General features: G+C 48.2%; 1 protein-coding gene across 1 annotated transcript in view; it reads right to left on the bottom strand.

Annotated features, from left to right (window-relative positions):
• Positions 1 to 2,371: 2,371 nt before the first annotated feature.
• The window catches only part of LOC132213866 (protein Daple-like), a 49,811-nt gene continuing 30,989 nt past the window's right edge, over positions 2,372 to 21,193 (bottom strand). Inside the window, 6 exon segments of the mRNA XM_059660762.1 lie at positions 2,372 to 2,408; positions 4,198 to 4,340; positions 4,510 to 4,514; positions 6,546 to 6,740; positions 17,918 to 18,156; positions 19,861 to 19,950. Of these exon segments, the coding sequence (XP_059516745.1) occupies positions 2,372 to 2,408; positions 4,198 to 4,340; positions 4,510 to 4,514; positions 6,546 to 6,740; positions 17,918 to 18,156; positions 19,861 to 19,950 (709 nt within the window).

Raw genomic sequence — 21,193 nt, forward strand, 5'->3', positions numbered from 1 at the left:
TATTATTGAAAGGTACTTGTTTGTAGCCATTTCTTTTTTAGTGTGGCTGTTTTCTTTCTGAGCTTTTTATTTCTTTTTTTACACCAGTCCCTTTAGCATTTCTTGCATTGCTGGCTTGGTGGTGATAAACTCCCTTAGCCTTTTTTTGTCTGTGAAACTTCTCATTTCCCCTTCAATTTTGAATGATAGCCTTGCTGGATAGAGTATTCTTGGATTCAGTCCTTTGCTTTGCATCACTTTGTAAATTTCAGTCCATTCTTTTCTGGCCTGATGTGTTTCTGTTGAGAAGTCATTTGATAATCTAATGGGAGATCCCTTGTATGTAACTTTCCGTCTCTCTCTTGCAGCTTGTAAGATTCTTTCTTTGTCCTAAACATTTGCCATGGTAATTATGATGTGTTTTGGTGTGGGTCTTTTCGCGTTCACCTTGTTTGGGACTCTCTGGGTTTGTGTGACTTTTTTCTTCCCCACCTCAGGGAAGTTTTCTGATATTATTTCTTCGAGTAGTTTTTCTAATCCTTGTTCCTCTTTCTGTTGTTCTGTCACCCCTATTATTCGTATGTTGTTTCGTTTTATGTTGTCCCAGAGCTCCCTTAGGCTCTCCTCCTGTCTTTTAATTTTTTTCTCCAATTGCAGTACAGTTTGGGTGTGTTTTGCTTCCTTGTCTTCTAATTCACTAATTCGGTCCTCCGCTTCTCCTAGTCTACTGTTGATACTTTCAATGGTGTTTTTTATTGCAGCTATATCGCTCTTCATTTCTTCTTGGGTCTTACTTAAGCTGTTGATTTTTTCATCTGTTTCTTCTAGCTTCTTGCATATGTTATTGATTTTTTCCTCCGTCCAGTTTATGAACTCTAGGACCCTTATTCTGAATTCTTTTTCGGTCATGTTGCATGACTCTGTATCACTTAGCTGCTTTTCTGGCGAGACCTCTTTTTCTTTCCTTTGGGGGTTTCTTTGTCTACCCATGTTTGATCTCACTGACATATCTAGAAGTTGAGTCGTTCAGTGGCTGCTCCCTGGGTGGCAGTGACTCCTCGGTCTGTGGTTGCTCTTCAGGCGGTTGCGGTAGCAGCTGCTCTTCAGTTGGCAGCAGCTCCTCTGGTGGGTGCTGTTCACAGCTGTGGTAGTTCTTCTGGCTGGTGGGGGTAGGTTTCAGGTACAGCTGCTGTTCCTCAGACAGAGGGTGTGGTGCTCAGGAGGCTGCTGTTGTTTGGATCTGCTGCATTGATTTAAAGGCACAAAATACAACACAACAAGGCACCACGTACCAGGCACCACTCTGTGTTGTTGCTGGGATTGAAAATCCCTCTATAGTCCAGACCCTGTTAACTCCCAGGGACTGATCAGATTATTTTAATCCTTGATCTCGTTCAGGGTGGAATCTGGGTGTGGTTGTGCTCCTTGCCTGGGGGCTAGGTAGGGGAGTCCCACCCTCTGGAAAGGATGGCTGCCCTGATCCTGGGCCCAGGGGTGTCTCAGGACTCAATCCACTGCCACCTCTCCCGGCCCCCCCTCTCTCCTCAGTCTCTCCCCAGATTGCACTCGTCTCCACCTTCTCCCTCTCTTCAGCACAGGTGAGTGTCTGTATCCGGAATGTCTTACAAACAGGATTCAGTGAAAATAAACAAGTAAATGCCAGCCGCGGAAACAGGGAAGGCTGACTTTCTACAAGCTCTTCTATTGCTGGCACTGCATGCTCTGGTCAGCTCTTCAGGCTGCTCCCCTGTAGGCTCAGTCCTCCGTGATCACAGAACCCAGCTCTCAAATCCCCCGGCGGTGCCAGGAATCCTGCGGATCTCCTTTCCCCAGTCAGGGGCTGTGCCTGTCCCAAGGGACGTTGCTATCTGCCACGCGGTCTCCCTCTAACCCTCTGGGCTCAGAGGTCTGGCAAACTTTCCTGCCCAGATCCCTGGTTTTTTACCTTTCCAGGGGAGCTCTGCCCTTCCCGGCTGCAAACCGTCTCACCAGCTGAGTAGTTTCGGCAATCTGGCGTGGGCGTTATTAGTTTCAGCTGCTCACTCCATTTGCTCCAGGAGACGACCTGGGACCCCTCTGCCTATATCGCTGCCATCTTGTTGAATCTCTCAGAAAGGACAATTCTTAACTGAAAGGGCCGATGACCCAGTCTAGCCCACACTAAGCCCTCCAGACTGACAACAAGGACATAACAGAGCGATTCTGTCACAGCTCAGGGGAGCACCCCCAGGAGCACAGCTCGGATTCTGGAGACGCCCCAGGAGGGGTCCTGCCTCCCCTGAGTGCCTGGCCCCGTGCACAGTGGGCATGAGCTGTACGGGATGACAGCCTGTGTTTCTGTGTCTGTGAGGTCTGGGGCTGGGCTCAAACAATTTTGTTAACAAAGGAAATTTCACGCAGAACTCCGGTACAGGCCAAACAGGGCGGCTCTGGGAAAGCGAAGGGTTGGAGGGGTGTGGAGCCCACCCTTACTACACATGGAGCTTTCTAGAACACATGGAAACACCCTGCCTAGACCAGGACAGTGGCACCTGGTGAGGGCGGGAGGCAGCACAGGGCAGAGTGTGTGCGCCACGTGTGCACAATGTAGCCTGTGCCTGCTCCAGGGCCCGCTTCCCCTCGGTGGTCCGAGGGGCGGGTGCTGGGGTCTCAGGAGGAAAGAACGTGCTGGCTTTCCATGGCTGTTTGCTGTCCTTCAGCTCCTTCTCTTTTTTGTTTCAAATTGACATCTGCTCCGAAGGGAAAAGAATCAGACCTCCCCTGTGACAAGTGTGGGGCAGCTGCCCTCCTGTCTGTGGTGTGTGCCCGCCTAAGCGTGCCTAGGGCAGCCCTCCCTGCCTCCCTAGGTTCACAGGGGGAGCACCTGCTGCAGGGAGGGCGGCACCTCCCGGTCAGGGCAGGTGGTCCCTTCCAGGCCTGCAGACCTCCCCTCCTGGTCCACGCCTCCAGCACACGCAGTCCCACGGCGCAGCCCCTCCCCCCCCCCCTCCGGTATCATCAGACTGGTCCTACTGCACAGTCACAGCTGGGGACAGGGACTCTGTGCTCGTCGTCCCTGCACACAGCTGGTGTTGAGCTGAACTGCACTGATAACCAGGGACACACTAGGAGCGGATCTGCTTCCTGCCCCACCAAGCAGTCTGCTCTGGACTCACTGGGGCACAGGGCTCCCAGGTCCCCAGCCCTGGCACGCTCCCCAAATAGCAGGCACCAGAAAAAGCCTCTTAGCAGCGGGGTTTGGGGGTGAGTCAACAAGTACTTGGTTTCCGTGAAGAGCACAGAAGCAGAATGAGCCCCCTCTTTCAGAAGGAAAAACTTGAACAAAAAAACCCACCTTCCTCTTGGAAAAGGATGTGTCATTGAAAGGCAACTGTGATACAGATCAGCGGCTCCCAAAGCCTCCGTCCATTCCAGTCCTGCTCTGCCCACCCCTTTGCCTCTGTCTCTTGATGAGAGAAGCTCGAGGAATCAGAACACTTAGGAAGACAATCCCTTTCCTCAGCGGATTCAGCATAAATCTGGCCCCTCGGTGACACTTCCAAGAACAGTGGCCAACTCCTCCTGTCGTGTTACCCTCCACCCAGTGTGAAGAGGGTGGGCTCCGCAGTGTCACACTGCCCCCCACAGAGCCTGTCTCTGCCCATAAGTTGCAGGAGCCCATGCCAGCACCATGGAGCTTTCTAGGCAATGGGAGGGTGGGAGATAGGGCTCCTCCTGCACTTATTGTTGATACTTCAGAAGCCGAAGCCAATGTAAACACTCTCAGTTTTTGTTTTAATTAAAAAGTTAGCTCCCCACCCTCCTAGGATTTTGTTCTTTGGAAATTATAAAGACCCGAAGCGACTGTTAATGGTCGAGAAGGCTGGTCTCATTCCCTGATTCCCTTCTGCCTCCATGAGATGGCAAGAGTTTCCACCAGTTTCTAAGATGAAATTTACCACTGGGAGCTGCTCTGGGCAACTCCAATCCAGGTGAGGAAAGTGAGACCTTCCTGCAATCAGTGCTGTCTGCCTGGGCCACTAGGCCTTCCTTCAGGAAAGGGCAGTCCAAGCCTCCAGAAGAGTGACTCCCCATCACGGAGGGATGGAAGCAGGAGCTGCATGCTTAGGCCCCTCGGGGAGACAGGGAAGGGGTGTTGAGGAACTGCGGGTCCCCATTCCCGCTTCAGCATAACACCTCCACTTTCACCTCCTTTGTGTGTGGGACTTGCACACAGGCCTTAGCTTGAAGGAAAAGCACTGCTGATGGAAACAGGTCTGAGAACACAGGCTGAAGGGCACCACGCACCGCCCACTCCCCGTGCTGCCTGTGGTGGGGAACTGGAGCTCCAGGGACTGCTCACAGGGGCTGTCATCTGAATTCTAGCCCGTGGAGAACATAATGCTGGTGAGTCAGCGGACCTGGAACATCCACGGGGAACCTGGGCCTTTTGCCAGACGGCCACCTCTGACTCTGGCCCAGCCCTGAGTCGTGGTCGTGTCCAGCTCCTGGAGGAGGGAGGGGTGGGTGGACCCTGCCCTTAGGGAGTACGTGCCCTGCATGTCCTATATCTCCCCATTTCTCCTGCTGGGACAGCCTCACACTCAGTACTCTCTCTGACTTAACTTTAAATCACTCTTCCGCCTGCGCAATGACTGGGACTCCAAAGGACAGAAGTGTCCTGGCCTAAGGGCCATGCAGCAAAGGCAGCTGATACTTAGTATCCTGGGAGCACCTCCACCTCCAGGGCCAGCTGCACCCAAAGCAGGGCCCTGAGAGCAATCCCCTCCCAGGGGCCTGGGCTCTCCGGCGGGGGGCGGGGGGGGTGTTGGAGGAAGGTAAAGGAAAGAACCACCACCTGAGGGAGGAGGCGGGTTCCCTAGAGAATGAGCCTGCACCAGCAGCTCCTCATCAGCAACATCAGGAATCCATGGGCCACCAGTCACTGCTCTTCCCTGAGAAGGACTAGGATGCCCTGTGCCTCAGGCCTGCCAGCTGCTCTCTGACAGCAGCCCTGGGTCCCCTCCAAAGGGACACCAGGGTCTCCATTTTGCAGACAGTTCTAGGTCCCCCTGAGCGTGAGCACTGGGCTGCCAGGAATCGCCGTGGGCAGTGCTGGGCGTGCAGTATGGGGGGCCCTGGGGCAGGCTCCGCAGGCATCTGAACAGGCCTGGGCTCTGGCTCAGGGGGGATCCAGGCTGAGGCAGCCAGAGGGTTCGCCTGGAGGGCCAGGCCTAGAGCCACACAGCCTGCTGGCAGGCCCAGGGGAGGGGGTGCTCCCGGCTCCTGCTGGAGCCCAGGCAGGGCTTCTGCTCTGCAGAGCCTGGGAGACTGGGCCGACTGCTGAGTGGCCACAAGGAACACAGAGCGAGCCCGTCCCAGCTGCACAGGGCACAGCACCCTGACACCCAACAGTCACTGGCTGCCATTTCAGTGTCTGTCCAGGAGCACAGAGGGACTGCCTCCTGCCCTGTGCTCACTCACCTCACCTTCTCCCAGGGGTGCTCCTGATTTGTAAACCAGGGGCCAGGTCCTGAAGCTGAGCCAGGGAGTGTTGAGAGCCGGGGCCCTGTCTGTCTTTGCTGGGCTTGTCAAATTACAGTTATGCTTGTCATAGCTCCCAGGGTCCAGTGGGAGGTAAGATGATGAAAAATCATAACCCCTTCTCTTCTTGTCAGTTTCTAACACCTCCGGGGCGGTCATTTCCAGCTCTTCTGCTGTCCTCAGATGCTGTCATCTCTAGGTCATAAGCAGAATGTCTTTTTAAGTTTTAAGCTGTATTTCTCCCATCTGTTGCACATTTTAAATTTCCCAGTGCTCATCCCCAGATGCTCCTTTTCATAGCATCCTGCCCTGGTTGCACCGTGCAAAGTGGTTTACTCTGCTGTCATGATGAGCATTTTAAAGCTTTTGTCTCTGCCCAATGCCTGCTGACCCTGTTGCTCTCACATTGGTTTGTCTCTGGTGTTGCAGACGCTCCTCAGGTGTCCGGGAACCCTGACCTCTCATGGGCTCCCCCTGGAACATATGACCCGACTACCCTGCTGGGAGAGTCTCCCGCTAATCAGATGCCTTGAAGAGGACCATAATTTCCCATGTAAGGTGCGAGCACGCAAGGCTACTGGCATCTGGGAGGCATCCAACCTGTCAATCCTCCCTGAATCCCCTTGTTTTTCAGTCTAGGACACCTGCCCTCCTCGCCATGGACTGGCCTCCAGGGCAGGGACCCTGTCAAGTCTCCTCCCGGAGAATAAACCTCCAATGTTGCCTGAAGTTAGCCCAAACTCTGGTTCACCTCTGTTCAGGAGCCACTTGTTGCTACCAATTTCTGAGCAGTGGTGTGGGTCCCAGGGCTCAGGCCCAGCCGTCCAGATGGCTGAGTTACCCTCCCAAAGTCGCACAGCTGTAGGCGGAGCTGAGTTCTGAACCTGTGACTGTGGGATGCCAAACCTGTCCACAGCGTCACCCACCTGCTGATCACCTCTCAGTCTGGGAGGCGCCTCCTGCCCCTGTGAGCCAGGGTCTTTGGGAAGGACCTCAGGCCGAGATGCTCATCCCTCTTGGTTCTGGAGCAACCCGTGACTCACCGTGGGTGCGGCCTGGGTGCCGGGAGGTGGAGGTGGAGCTGGAAGGAGCTGTAGTGATGGCTGAGGATGAACAGGCCCCGGAGCCCAGCTCTGATGGCCGGGGCTTGGTGGCTGGGTCAGCAGAGGCATCTCCTCGAGTGTGGTCAAGGCTGCCTCTGTGTGGGGCCACTCCCTTTGGTATTGGGTCCCCAGGGCCTGGGGCAGAGAAGGACAGTGAGAAATGAGGCTGCAAAATCCCATGCCAAGTTGGGGTGATCACCTGAGGCCTAAAAGCAGAGGCAGCAGGGCCAGGGAGCCCAGGGACAAAAGCGGGGCTGTGTGCCTCACTGTCTGTGGTCTAAGGGGGGGCCCTGGCGGCAGCCTGAGTTGGAGGCCCCAGGATGCCGGCCCTGGCTCTAACCATGGCTCACAGTGTGAATCCCCAGCAGCCGGGAGGAAATAAAGGGTGAGCTCAGGAAGCTCAAAAAAATGTTGGTAAAAGTCCAACACATTCACTACTGGCCCCCCTGCCGTGTCCCTCAATCCCTGATCACTAGTGAGTAGACCTGGCCTGTGGCTGCTCAGGACCACTCCCGACCTGGGGCCAGGCCCTCAAGGTCCGGGATGTACACCCTGCAAACGGGCTTCCCTTCTGATTTGAGAAAGAAGTTCACTGCCACCCTAATAATCATCTGTTTAAGAAGTTTTCATCTCTCATGGTGACTGCAAGAATGAGTTTTACCTTGTATGTTTGGCAATCTCTGAGTTTTCTACTGTGAACATATACTCTTGTCCAAGTTAAATAAAACCCCAATGAAAACAGCAACATTGGGAGCAAAAACAAACCTAAAAGACCTTGGACTACCTCGTAGTAGGAAAGGGGATGGCTCTCCAAATACAAATGAAAAACGAATGTGGTTGGAGTTCCTCAGAGCATCAGGACAAGGCTGTTTTGCACAGTGTCCTGCTCCAGGCAGCCGGAGGGCTATGGTCCCGGAGCCACGCCCACTGTGGGGATTCTGGGCTCTCCACTCTCCGAGGACCTGCTGCCCTTGCCCTTCAGCCACCCAGTGTCTGGACTCACGGGGAAGTTTTAAGCACCCAAGCCTTGCAATTGAAACCAAGGGGAGATTTGGATTCTGAAAGATAACCTTGATGAGAAGCAAGATTCAAGTCTGGTGGGATGAATCTGACAGGCGTCCACTGCGTGAAGTCAGAGTGAGCAGTAGCCGGAGGCGGATGCGCCAGACAGCAGCCAGGGCAGAGAGCGCGCGTTTCCAACAGCATGCTGGGCAGGCAGGCAGGGGACCAGCACACGGCAGCCCAGGAATCAGAGGGATGCATGTGACAAAGTCAGTGCCACATCAACTGACAGGAGCAGTGTGAGAATCACCCGTTTACTTTTACGGTGACCTTGTGTTTATATGATAGTGGTTTTCCATTTACGGTACGGATAACAATCTTTTAAAATAAAGTGGAAACTGCAAGTCGATTCAAGGGGAAGTATGTAAGTATCACTCAGGTGAAATAGACTTTGCAAAATCATGGAGATGGTATGAGGATGGCTGAAGACAGAAAACAATGCAGTAGCTAAAGGCTTCTGTGGACCAGCGCTCCCAGCTGACGCTGACTTTGAGCTGATGTCCTGTCTGTCCACTGCTGCCCTCACAGCAGCATCCAAGACGTCAGAGGACCTCAGCACAGTCCTAAAACGTCACTTTGGGCTGAACCCCGGCTGAGCAACATCGATCCGATTATTTGAGATGCTGAGTGGAGCAGTAAATTCTTCAAAACACAGAACACATCTAAAAATGGACTGCTCTGCAAAAGCCAAGATTCTGTGCTCTGACTCAGAAGGTGGAGACAAGGGCAGCAGATTTAAAGTTAGCGGCCCAAAAATGAGTCTGAAAAATCTCACTTGACAGGAGGTGCGCAGTTTCGGAAGCATAGCGACCGCTGATGAGTTCTGCACTGCACAGGGGCATGGTCTACAAGCCTGCAGGTGCGAGAGAGGGGGCGGCACTGGGCCCGGGGCCTCACTTAGCACAGACACCCTGGCCATGGATACCCCAAACCTCCCCTAACACTGTGCTGCGCTGGAGTCAGGTCCAGAGTCTGAGACAACTGGTCTCCTTTAAAGTCAGAATCCAGGTTGGCTACTTTAAGCTTGGCTTGGAATTTGGGTCAGGAGGAAGGGTCCACTATGGGTCATCTGGCCTTTAGCTACTGTTTTTCTGTTTGTTTTTTGAATTTCAGACATGAAGGCAGGTACATTGTGAAGACACTGATGGATTTGAAATCCCCACTGTCTGAGAAATGGAGGGGCTAGTGAGAAGCAGGTTTGATGTCAGAGGAGGTCCAGAACCTCAGGCGTTTACAGAAAGCCGGCCGGGCTGATGAAGACTTGGCCTTGTCCTCACTTCCACTTCTGCAAAAGCGACTCTTTATGTGCCGAGTTGCTAAATTGTGATCCCCCGATAACCCAAGAGAGGAAGGAAAAACAAAACAAAACAGCAAATAAATGAAATGAATAACAAATGACTGCGTTAGCTAAATGTTCTTGGGAAATCAGAGTCCTGTCCTGCCCAGGAGAGTTGGAAACAATACCCACAGCACAATCAGAATCAGGACTCGATGAACCATTACGCTCTGACCCCACTTAATTAATTTAGTGGCATCCTTGTGCCCAGACTTTACTTAGCACGTGAGGAGGATTCTATATTGCTCTAGGAGCCAATGCCTTAGACTATTTTTCAATTTCAACGTGTTAAATTATTAAATAAGAATGTTTATTGGTTTAGGACCCAGTTTTTCTTAGTCCTCCACCCTAGTGACAAGATCCCTGGCAACTTGGCTCTCACACAACTAATTCCTGCTCCTTTTCGAACACCTTGGGACACTTCCTGGTGTGCTTCTGGCTGCTGCAATGGGACAGGCCACCTGAACTGCTCACTAATAGTCCTTGTGCATCTCAAACAGCCTCTATGGAAGGATGAGTTTGAAATTCATCTTTTTCAGACCAAAATACTGTCAACGTCAAGAATTATTCCCATTTAGATCCCTATGCATCTTCTACTGCAAACCTACACTTCATGACCTTTAAATTATGGAGTCTCATCAGAGCAGACAATTGGCCTAACTTCCTGAACATGTCATGTACATGAGCGTAACTGACTTATCTGATTTCTGACTTAGGATTCAAGTTCATAGCAGGTCCACCATTATTTCTCTCTCCACAGCACCACCTGGTGGCCACAGCTCACACCACAGGAGAAGGAACCCACTACCAGTGATGGTGAACCTTTTGGGCTCTGCCTGTCAGCATTTTGAAAAACCCTAACTTAACTCTGGTGCCGTGTCACATATAGAAATTTTTTTGATATTTGCAACCATAGTAAAACAAAGACTTATATTTTTGATATTTATTTTATATATTTAAATGCCATTTAACACAGAAAAATCAACCAAAAAAATGAGTTCGCGTGTCATGGTTTCGCCATCACTGCACTATGCAATGCTGGTGCCCCAGGCTTGGTCAGCACCTTCAGGCACCAAAGCAGCCTCAACTGCAGGCAGTGCTCACAGTGTTTAAGAGTTCAGGCTCTGTAATCTGTCAGGCACAGGTTCAGATGCCAGCGCCACCCCTTATTCTCTGGGCAAGTGCTTAACCTTGTCAAGCCTCACTTTCCCAGCCCTGGAAAGGGGATAGGAATCGTACCTGCCTCACATGGCAGTTGGAACTAAAGGAGAGATGTAAAGTGTGAAACTAGCTAAAGGGTGCTGAGCCCAGAAAGAGCCCCCATTACATGGCTGCCGTTACTAATATCTACCACTGACCTGCTCATTCATGGATCCAAACAGTTGTTTCTTTATCTTTTTTTTTTAAAAAAATTTATTTTATTGCTTAAAGCCATGGTCGGCAAACCGAGGCTCTCGAGCCACATGCAGCTCCCTGCCCTTCCCCTCCAGCCCCCGAGTGTGCCTCCTCCACAAAACACCACGTGCGGGCATGCACATACAGTGCGATTGAGACTTTGTGGCCCATGCACAGAAGTCGGTTATTTTGTGAAAGAGCCTGTATTTTGTGGAAGAGCCACACCCAAGGGGCCAAAGAGCAACATGTGGCTCGTGAGCTGCGGCCCGCAGATCCGCAGTTTGCCGACCACTGGCTTAAAGTATTACAAAGAGTTCTACATGTTTCCTTTTTTCCCCATTGACCTTCCCCTGGCCTACCCTACCCCCCAGTATCTTGAGTCCATTGTTTATGCTTATATGCATGCATACAAGTCCTTCCGTTGATCCCTTACCTCCCCCACCAACCCTCCCCAGCCTTCCTGCTGTAGTTTGACAGTCTGTTCCATGCTGCTCTGCCTCTGTATCTATTTTTGTTCACCAGTTTATAATGCTCTTTATTATCCATAAATGAGTGAGATCATGTGGTATTTTTCTTTCATTGACTGGCTTATTTCACTTAGCATAATGCTCTCCAGGTCCATCCACACTGTTGCAAATGGTAAGAACTCCTCTTTTCTTTTTTTTTTTTTTTTTTTTTACAGCAGCATAGTATTCCATTGTGCAGATGTACCACAGTTTTCTAATCCATTCATCTGCTGATGGGAATTTAGGCTGTTTCTACATCTTAGCTATGGTAAATTGTGCTGCTATGAACATAGGGGTACATGTATCCTTTCTGGTTGGTGGTTTTGGTTTCTTGGGATATATTCCTAGAAGTGGGATCACTGGGTCAAATGGGAGTTCCCTTTTTAACGTTTTGAGGAAACTCCATACTGTTATCCACAGTGGCTGCACCAGTCTGCATTCCCACCAGCAGTGCACGAGTGTTCCTTTTTCTCCACATCCTCGCCAGCATTTGTCCTTTGTTGAACTGTTGATGATAGCCATTCTGACAGGTGTGAGATGATACCTCATTGTCATTTGAATTTGCATCTCTCTGATGATTAGTGACTTGGAGCATGTTTTCATATGTCTCTTGGTTTCTGAATGTCCCCTTCTGAAAAGTGTCTATTCAGGTACTTTGTCCACTTTTTATTGGATTGTTTATCTTCCTTTTGTTAAGCTGTATGAGTTCCCTGTAGATGTTGGAGATTAAACCATTATCGGTGATAACACTGGCAAATACTTTCTCCCATGCAGTGGGTTTTCATGTTGTTCTATTGATAGTTTTTTTTTGTGTGTGTGTGTGTGTGTGTGTGTGTGTGTGTTTGCTATGCAGAAGCTTTTTATTTTGATGTAGTCCCATTTGTTTATTTTCTCTTTAGTTTCTATTTCCCTAGGTGCTGTATCAGTAAAGATATTGCTACCACAAATGTCTGCTATTTTGCTGCCTATTGCTTCTTCTAAGATTTTTATGGTTTCCTATCTTAAAGTCCTTTATCCATTTTGAGTTTACTTTTGTGTATGGTGGAAGTTGGTGGTCTATTTTCATTTTTTTTGCAAGTATCTGTCCAGTTTTCCCAACACCATTTATTGAAGGGATTCTCTTGTCTCCATTGTATGCTCTTGCCTCCTTTGTCAAACATTAATTGAGCATGCTGGCTTGTGTTGATTTCTGGGTTCTCTGTTCTGTTCCACTGGTCTTTATGTTTGTTCTGGTGCCAGTACCAGGCAGTTTTGAGAACAGTGGATTTGTAGTATAGCTTGCTATCTGGTATTGTGATCCCTCCTACATTGTTCTCTCTCAAGATCGCTGCAGCTATTTGGGGTCTTTTTTTATTCCAGATGAATTTTTGGAGAGTTTGTTCTAGATCTCTGAAGTGTGCCATTGGTATTTTAATGGTGATTGCATTGAATTTATAGATTGCTTTGGGTAGTAGGGGCATTTTAATGATGTTGATTCTACCAATCCATGAACATGGTATATTCTTCCATTTGTTCATATCTTCCTCTATCTCTTTTTTTTCAATGTTGTGTTGTTTTCTGAGTACAGGTCTTTTATGTCCTCAGTTAATTTTATTCCTAAGTATCTTAATTTTTTTTTTTTTTTTTTTTGGTGAAATGGTAAATGGGGTTGTTTTTTTTTTTTTTTCGCTTCTCTTTCTGTGAGTTCATTATTAGTGTATAAAAAGGCCATAGATTTCTGGGTGTTAACTTTATATCCTGCTACTTTATCAACTTCACTTATTAGGTCCAGTAGTTTTTTAATGGAGTCTTTGGGGTTTTTTATATATAGTAAGATGTCATCTGCTAATAAGGACAGTTTTACTTCTTCTTTTCCAATTGGATGCCTTTTATTTCCTTTTCTTGTCTGATCACTATGGCTAGCACTTCCAGTACTATTTCAAACAGGAGTGGTGAGAGTGGGCATCACTGTCTTCTTCCCATTTGTAGGTGAAATGAGTTTAGTTTTTGCTCATTGAGTTTGATGTTGGCTGCAGGTTTGTCATTTAAGGCTTTTATTATGTTGAGGTATGGTCCCTTTATTCCCACTTTGCTGAGAGCTTTTATCAAGAAAGGGTGTTGGATTTTCGCAAATGCTTTTTCTGCATTGATTGATATGATTATGTGATTTTTGTCTCTCAGTTTGTTTATGTGATATATCACATTTATTTATTTGTGGATATTGTACCATCCTTGCATCCTCGGAATAAATCCAACTTCGTCATGGTGTATGATCTTTATAATGTAATGCTCAATTTGATTTGCTAGAATTTTGTTGAGGATTTTTGCATCTATGTTCATCAAGGATATTGGCCTGTAGTTCTCTTTTTTGTGGTGTCTTTATCAGGTTTTGGAATTAGGGTAATGCTTGCTTCATAGGAAGAGCTTGGAAGTGTGCCTTCCTCTTGAATTTTTTGAAATAGTCTGTGGAAGACAGGTTGAAGTTCTTTGAATGCTTGGTAGAACACCCCTGTAAAGCCATCTTGACCAGGGCTTTTGTTTGCTGGAAGATTTTTGCTCACTGCTTCAATTTATTCGGGAGTCATTGGCCTATTCAGGTTTTTTGATTCTTCTTGATTGAGTTTTGGGAGCTTGTATTTTTCAAAGAATATGTCTATTTCATCTAGGTAGTCCACTTTGTTGGAATAGAGTTGTTCAAAGTACTTTTTCATAATCATTTGTATTTCTGTGGGATTGGTTGTTACTTCATTTCTTTCATTTCTAATTTTATTTGGGCTCTCTCTCTTATCTTCTTGGTGAGCCCGGCTAGAGGTTCATCAATCTTGTTTATCCTTTCAAAGAACTAGCTTTTGGTTTTGTTGAACTTTATTATTGTTTTTTTGGTCTCTATGTCACTTATCTCCATGCTGATCTTTATTATTAGCTTCTTTCTGCTTACACTGGGATTTTCTTGTTGCTCTCCATCTAATTCTTTGAGTTGTAGGGTTAGATAATTTATTACCATTTTTTCTTGTTTTTTTGAGATAGGCCTGCAAAGCTATGAACGTCCCCCTCAAGACTGCTTTCACTGTGTCCTATAGATTTTGGATGTTGTGTTTTCATTGTCATTTGTTGCCATGATGCTTTTTACTTCTTCTTTGATCTCTTTGGTAACCCAATCATTACTAAAAAGCATTCTATTTAGCCTCCAGGTTTTGATTTTTTAATGGTTTTTATTGAGTTGATTTCTACTTTTTTGCCATTGTGATCTGAGAAGATGCTTGATATGAATTCTATCTTCTTGAATTTGAAAAAAAACTTTACCTGTGCCCCAATATGTGGTCTATCTTTGAAAATGACCCATGTGAACTTGAGAAGAATGTATTTTCTGTGGCTTTGGGGTGTAATGTTCTGAAGATGTCAATTCCATCTGATCTAGTGAGTCATTTAGGATTGCTGTTTCTTTGCTGACTTTTTGTTTAGGGGATTTGTCCAGGGTGTTAGTGGGGTACTAAAGTCCCCTACTATGACTGTATTCCTGTCAATCTCTCCCTTGATATCCTCCAGAAGTTTTGTTATGTATTTGGGTGCTCCTCTATTGAGAGCCTCTATGATTACGAGAGTTATATCTTCTTGTTGTATTGCTCCCTTTAGTATTATGAAGTGGCCTTCCTTATCTCTTGTTATGGCCTTCACTTTGAGATCTAATTTGTCTGATATAAGTATTGCTACCCCAGCTTTTTTTTTTTTTCATTTCCATTCGTCTGAAAAAACCTTTTCCAACCTTTCACCATCAGTCTGTGTGAGTTCTTTGTTCTAAGATGAGTTTCCTGTAGACAGGAGATATATGGGTCATGTTTTCTTATCCACTCAGCTACCCTATGTCTTTTGTTTGGGGCATTTGATCCATTTACATTTAAAGGTACTTGTTTGTCACCATTTTTATTCTTTATGCCTGTGTTCCTTCTTCCCTTCCTATTTCTTCTTTTTTATAGCACACCCTTTAGCATTTCTTGCATTGTTGGTTTGGGGGTAATAAACACCCTTAGTCCTTTTTTTGTCTGTAAAGATCCTGATTTCACCCTCAATTTTAATTGATAGCCTTGCTGGATACAGTATTCTTGGATTCAGACCCTTTCTTTGCATGACTTTGTATATTTCATTCCATTCCCTTCTGGCCGATGTGTTTCTGTTGGGAAATTAGTCAATAGTCTGATGGCAGATCCTTTGTAGGTAACTTTCTGTCTCTCTCTGGCAGCCTTTAAGATTCTTACTTTGTAGTTGGTGTTTGCCAATTTAATTATAATGTGTCTTGTTATCAATCTTTTGGGGTTCATCTTGTTTGGGACTGTGTGAGCTTTTTCTTACTGATATCAGGGAAGTTTTCTGTCATTATTTCTTCAAACAGATTTTCTATTCCTTGTTCAGTTTCCTCTTCTCCTGGCACCCCTATTACGCAAATGTTGTTTCTTTTTGTGTTGTCCCAAAGTTCCCTTAGGCTCTCATCCTGTTTTTTAAGTTTCTTGTATAGATGCTGCTCTGCTTGGGTATTTTTCCTATCTTGTCTTCTAGCACACTGATGTGGTCCTCCGCTTCTTCTAGTGTACTGTTGATGCTTTCTATTGAGTTCTTTATTGCAGCGATGTCATTTTTTCATTTCTTCTTGCTTCTTCTTCATTTCTTCTTGGTTCCTACACATATTGTTGAATGTGTCTTCCATCCTTTTAAGTGACCTTATGACCACTTCTCTGAATTCTTTCTCTGTCATACTGCTTGCCTTCATTTCATTTCCTTCCTTTTCTGGTTAGTCCGCCTTTCTTTTGTATGCGGGCTGTTTCTTTGTCTCCCCATGATCTCTCCTCTCAGTGCTTCTGGTTATGTAGCTCTCTGTCTCCTGCACTGACTTTCTTCAGGCAATGCCAGCTGTGTTTACTTTGCCAGTTCCAGGTGAGTGCTCTTTGATTCAGCTGTTCCTTCTGCTCTGTGACAAGGCACAGGGCTTGTCCGTGAGTTCGCACATTTGTCTCCCTCAGAGAAAACCTGCCAGGTGCCCGTGGTCGGGGAGGTTGGAGTTCTGGCATTCCTAGATTCGCAGCTGAGATAACTGGTCCCTGGAAGTCTTGGTTTTAAAGTCCCAGGAAGCATCTGAGATCTCCCCAGTTGAAGGTAAGACTGGGGTTCTGATCACAGTCCGTCTCTAATCACAGCCATCTCCCCTACAAGATGGCTTGGTCTCTACAGCAGAGCTGGCCACTCCAGAAGAGATTTCAGCTGCTGTAGAGTCTGCCCAATCATGGGCGGCCAGTCCGCCAGTCCCAACAGTCCCTTGGAGTATAGCTGTCCCTCACTCACAAATACTGATACTCCATGCACTCTCCTTTCGTTCTCTCACTCTCACACTATCTAGAAGCCTGCAGTCCTGTCAACAGCCATCTTACTTCTCCTATTTTTTTGTTTTGTTAATCCTCACCTGAGGATATTTTTTTCAGAGAGTGGAAGGGAGGCACAGAGTCAGAGAGAAAAACATCTTTGTGAGAGAGACACATTGATTGGGTGCCACCCACACACCTTGACCGGGCCAGGCATTGAGCTTGAAACCCAGGTACTTGCCCTTGAACAGACTCGAACCCTGGACTCTGTGATATGAGAGATGATGCTCTAACCACTGAGAAAAACCAGCCTGGGCAGTCAAGCATCTTTTCTCTGAAAGGGTTGCTAAGTCAATTCGGCTGATTATCATTAATTAACTCAACTTAGACAATAACACAAGGGGAGGTGTGAGTGTGAAAAAAAATATGTATCCTGTATGAAAACCAGAGGCAACAGATACCTCTAGATAAATGTTAATAAGTTTGTTATCATTTCCCTGCATGTGAGGATTTTACCTAATTCACCTCCTGTAAAGACTTGGAATGCAAGCATTAGTCCCCAAACACTAGTATGGATGCATGTACACATTGTGTTTTATGAGTTTCGAGGGACACACCAGGTCCCGAAGTGGTGAATGTCACCCAGAAAGGCGTGTGCACAGGTCACACTCAAGAGGCGGCTTGTCAGGGGCCCTGGTGCTGCTGTCACAGCTGCCCCTGAAAGGGCATGAGTCTCAGGCCTGGGTTGGTCTTCAGGAAGTCCTGGTGTCCTTCATAAAATTTAAATGCTCAGGATGCACGTTTGGCAGGTTTATAGGTAAGTCATGTAGAACATGATATTTAAAAGTAAATTGAAAACTAAGCCATGTTTAAGGCAAGTAAGATGCACTTTCCCCCTCTCCCAAACCTTAACATCTCTGAAATCAGGATGCAGCTTCGAGCCTGTCTCACAGTCACTGTCGACCAGGTGGCAACTGTGACAAAATCGTCACTGCCACAACCCATTTATCTTCTTCTTATGTGAGCACCCTTGTCTGACAGCCTCTTAGATTCGATGAAATACATACAGCACATGCAAGTAGGAATCCACTTCAAAAGCTCTGGAAATTCCACATGACAACCCTGAATGATGAGGTACAGTGCACACTGTGGTGGCAGGACTCAAGGCCAGATCAAGTCAGAGAAGAAAACTGGACCCGCTTGTCACAGTGACAGGAAGATCAGAGCCACAGGAGGCCTCGCTGAAGACCTTGCAGCTGTCCATCACTTGTTAAATGCACCGGGGATCTCCCTACAGAAGTGGCCTGGAGGAAACATCCGCTGTGGAGCTATCTCTGCAGGAACTGTGTGGAGATCAGTTCTGGATATTGGAGTCCCTACCACAGTGTCCATGATTTGTGAGGCTCCTCATGCTGAAGGACCTGAATTGTTCTGGGAGAACATGCAGCCACACTGACGGGGGTTTATATTTCCTACTTGGGTGTTCACATACCAAAGGAGACAGATGTGGTGTGTGTGGCATGCCCCCTTCAGGCTCCTACACACACACACACACACACACACACACACACACACACACGCATGTACACACCTAGCACGCAGTCTCCTTGGTTCTCCCATCCCTGAGGGAGACCTGAGATCCTCCCCCCTTCACTTCCCGCCTGCAGCCAGGTAAGCCCTTCCTACCTTTTCCCCTGGGCCCCCTGCAGGTGTCTTGCTCTTCTGTCACCTTTGAGCAGCATGGGGTGGCCTCGAGGGGTTCCCGCTGCGATTGAAGAGGCTGAGAAGTACTGGGCGAGGCCTGGTCTGAGGACCCCAGCGGCCAGGGAGGCCTCTGTGGGGTTGACTTTGGTCGTTCTCTGGATCCCCCTTTCTTTAGTTTGATGAGTTTGACTAAGACTTTGGCTCCAATCCAGTGCTTTTTCCTGTAAGAAGTAGGTTTTTAGGACACAACCAAGCCTCACTGCCCCTCCAGCAGGTGTCTGGGTGCCCTACTCAAGGTGGGATTTCCATCACCAGCCTGAGAAGGTGGCGCTTAATTTGGTTCAGAATGAGGGTGCTCGTTTCCATCACCATGCTCATCCCACCTGAGGCTCAGGAGGTGGCACACAATGTGCAGTTAATCTGCACAGACCCAGGGGTGGTGGAGGCCTTCAAATGGCAGGAACCCACACTAGCCCCTCGGGAAAACAGAACTTCACACCCAGCTCTCAGCTCTTGATTACTGTGCCAAGTGCAGGAAGTGGTGCCGTGCTGACCTAATCATGCTGGTTGGCAAAATTCCACCAAAACGCCATTTTCAGAAAGAGTCAGGGACCTCCTCATTTTCTGCTAGGTGTAATAATACAAGAAATTGGCTGGCATACTCTGCCCATTCTCGTCATTGAGGAATCTGGGTGAGGGGAAGAGGGTAGGAGAGTGGGCCGTTTGAATTAAAAACAGTGAGCCCTGGGTGGTGTTGCCTGGTGGTTGAGCGTCGGCCTGAGCACTGATGGGTGGTGGGTTTGATCCCCCAACAAGGGCACATACCTGGGTTGCAGGTTTGATCCCCGGCCCCGGTCAAGGTGTATGAAGATGGACACCAATTGATGTGTCTCTCTCACATAGATGTCTCTCTCTCTCTCTCCTTCTCTCTCTCTATCTCTCTCTCTCTCTCTCCCTCCCTCCCTCCTACCCTGTCTCCCTCTCTCATTTCCCCTTTCCCTTCCTCCCACCCCTACTCTCTCTAAATCTCAATGGGAAATATATCCTCGGGTGAGGATTGGAAAAATAACTAAATAAATGAAAATAGTGAATGTAAAAGGTAATTCACTGCAGCTAACAGGAAATGAAGCATTCTAATGTAACAAGGACCACAGCTGGGTTCTGGTCCTGGCTCTGCCATGAAACAGCACTGTGCTTACACAAGCCACTCAATTTCCTCATCGGTGCCTCAATTTCCCTGTCGACAGAAGGGTCAGGCGGAGGTTCTGAAATTTTGTGATTTCTACAGAGAGGCCATGCGGGACTCATGGTGATTTGACCTCAAGCCTGGGCTGGGACAGGACAATGGGAAGGCCTGCTCCTGGGCTCAGGCCCGGGCCCAGGGGGAAGCCCTGCTGGACGGAGGCTGGCAGTCCTGGGGGTCAAATTGGCCCACCACCGGGCTGCTGCTCTCTGGGGAAGGGAATGTGTTTGTGAACCTGCCCTGGGGAGGTCCAGTGAACCCAGAGGAATGGAGGGCAGAACAAAAGGTTCCTGTGCTTGAAGACAGGGGTGCTGGTCCAGGTATCCGCCCCAAGCTTCCTTCCCAAAACAGAAGCATGATTTTCTAGGTCCGGCAATCTTGAGACAAAAGCTGATATGCCTGCTTTAGTGGCTCTAAAAGCACCGATTCTGCCCTTAAACAGGCTCCTGGCCAGCAGCATTCACCATCCCTCATCGGATAACCCTGAGAACTGAGGGCGGGACTGAAAGAAACTCTAAATTCTTTCCATGCTGGGATGGACCTGCACACAGGGACCTGCCATACAGCGGAAGGTACGGGCCCAACAAACTGGCCACTGCTCTAGGTGCTACAGCTTCCCCCACTCGTGAAAAAGCAAGCTTTCTGTCCTGGGTGTAAGCTACTGACGCTTAAATCAACTCACTTCTTTGGCGCTGGATCATGGAACTTGTGCTGAGCCATGCTTTTTTCTTCCAGTTTTTCATTTTGTCTCTGTAAGGCATTGAATTTGTCTCTAACAGAGGAGAGAGAAAAACAGTCTGTTTTTTAAAATAAAACACATAAATTGACGCATCACCCTGCCTGGGACCTGGCCCAGAAGGAGCCAGTGTGTTTCTGGGACTCAGACATCACGGTGCTCATGACCACCATGACCCCTGAGCTGGGAATATGGGGAAGGAAGCATGTGACGTGGGTCCAGGAGCCTAACACGTCGAGGAGATGGCTGAACACCGAGGGTCAGGCTGGACGTCACCTCAGGAGAGAGACCCCGAACCATCTGACACTCAAGCTGGGAAACCCCGAGGGTTCCTGCCATGTCAGCTCAGGACGTTGGGCACTCGGGTCAGACGCAGGGCTAGGCTAGCTCCTGCGGGTGCAGCCCAACGATACCTTTAGTGGTGGGGAGGGGTCTGCCCTCGGTGACTTAGACGCACATCAGATTAAAAAGGTCAGTTTAGCAAAGTCAGACCTCCGACCAGGGCCCACTCCAATGTTGGGCTTCTGCTAACACTTCTAGTGAAGCAAACTCAAAGCCTTTTGGGAGCCAAACAGATAAGATCAGGAGCAAAGCGGCCTGGGAGGACCTGAGGGAGGAGTGGGGGCTACGGCGAGGCTGAGCGCTTGGTGCCACCTGGGACCTAACGCGGGGTCTGCAAATGAAGCGCCGCTCTCCATGTGGCGGAGCTTCTGACAGCTTTTCCAGAAGGATCCAGAAGCCCCGGCTCTGAAGCACAATCTCTTAATTCCTAAACGTGGGAAGTCAGTTCACATTTTTAAAAACACAGAAAGGACCAGAGAGACACCTCTTAAACCTTGGGCTGCCAGAGGGCACCCCTGCTCCTGGGAGAGGGAGCCTGGCCTTCCTGAAGCAGAGGGCATGGCATGCTTTCCTGTTGTCTGTCTAGGACAGTGATGGCAAACCTATGACACGCGTGTCAGAGGTGACACGCGAACTCATTTTTTGGTTGATTTTTCTTTGTTAAATGGCATTCAAATATATGAAATAAATATCAACAATATAAGTCTTTGTTTTACTATGGTTGTAAATATCAAAAAATTTCTACATGTGGGAGAACCAAGATGGCGGCATAGGTTAATGCCGGAGTTTGCTGCTTTGAACAACTACTTCAAAAGTGAAACTAAAAGACGGAACCGACATCACCCAGAACCACAGGAACGCTGGCTGAGTGGAAGTCCTACAACTAGGAGGAAAGAGAAATGCATACGGACACTCAGAGGAGGCGCAGTGCTGAAGT

The sequence above is a fragment of the Myotis daubentonii genome, chromosome 12 (genome assembly GCF_963259705.1).
Source record: "Myotis daubentonii chromosome 12, mMyoDau2.1, whole genome shotgun sequence".
Taxonomy (NCBI): Eukaryota; Metazoa; Chordata; class Mammalia; order Chiroptera; family Vespertilionidae; genus Myotis; species Myotis daubentonii.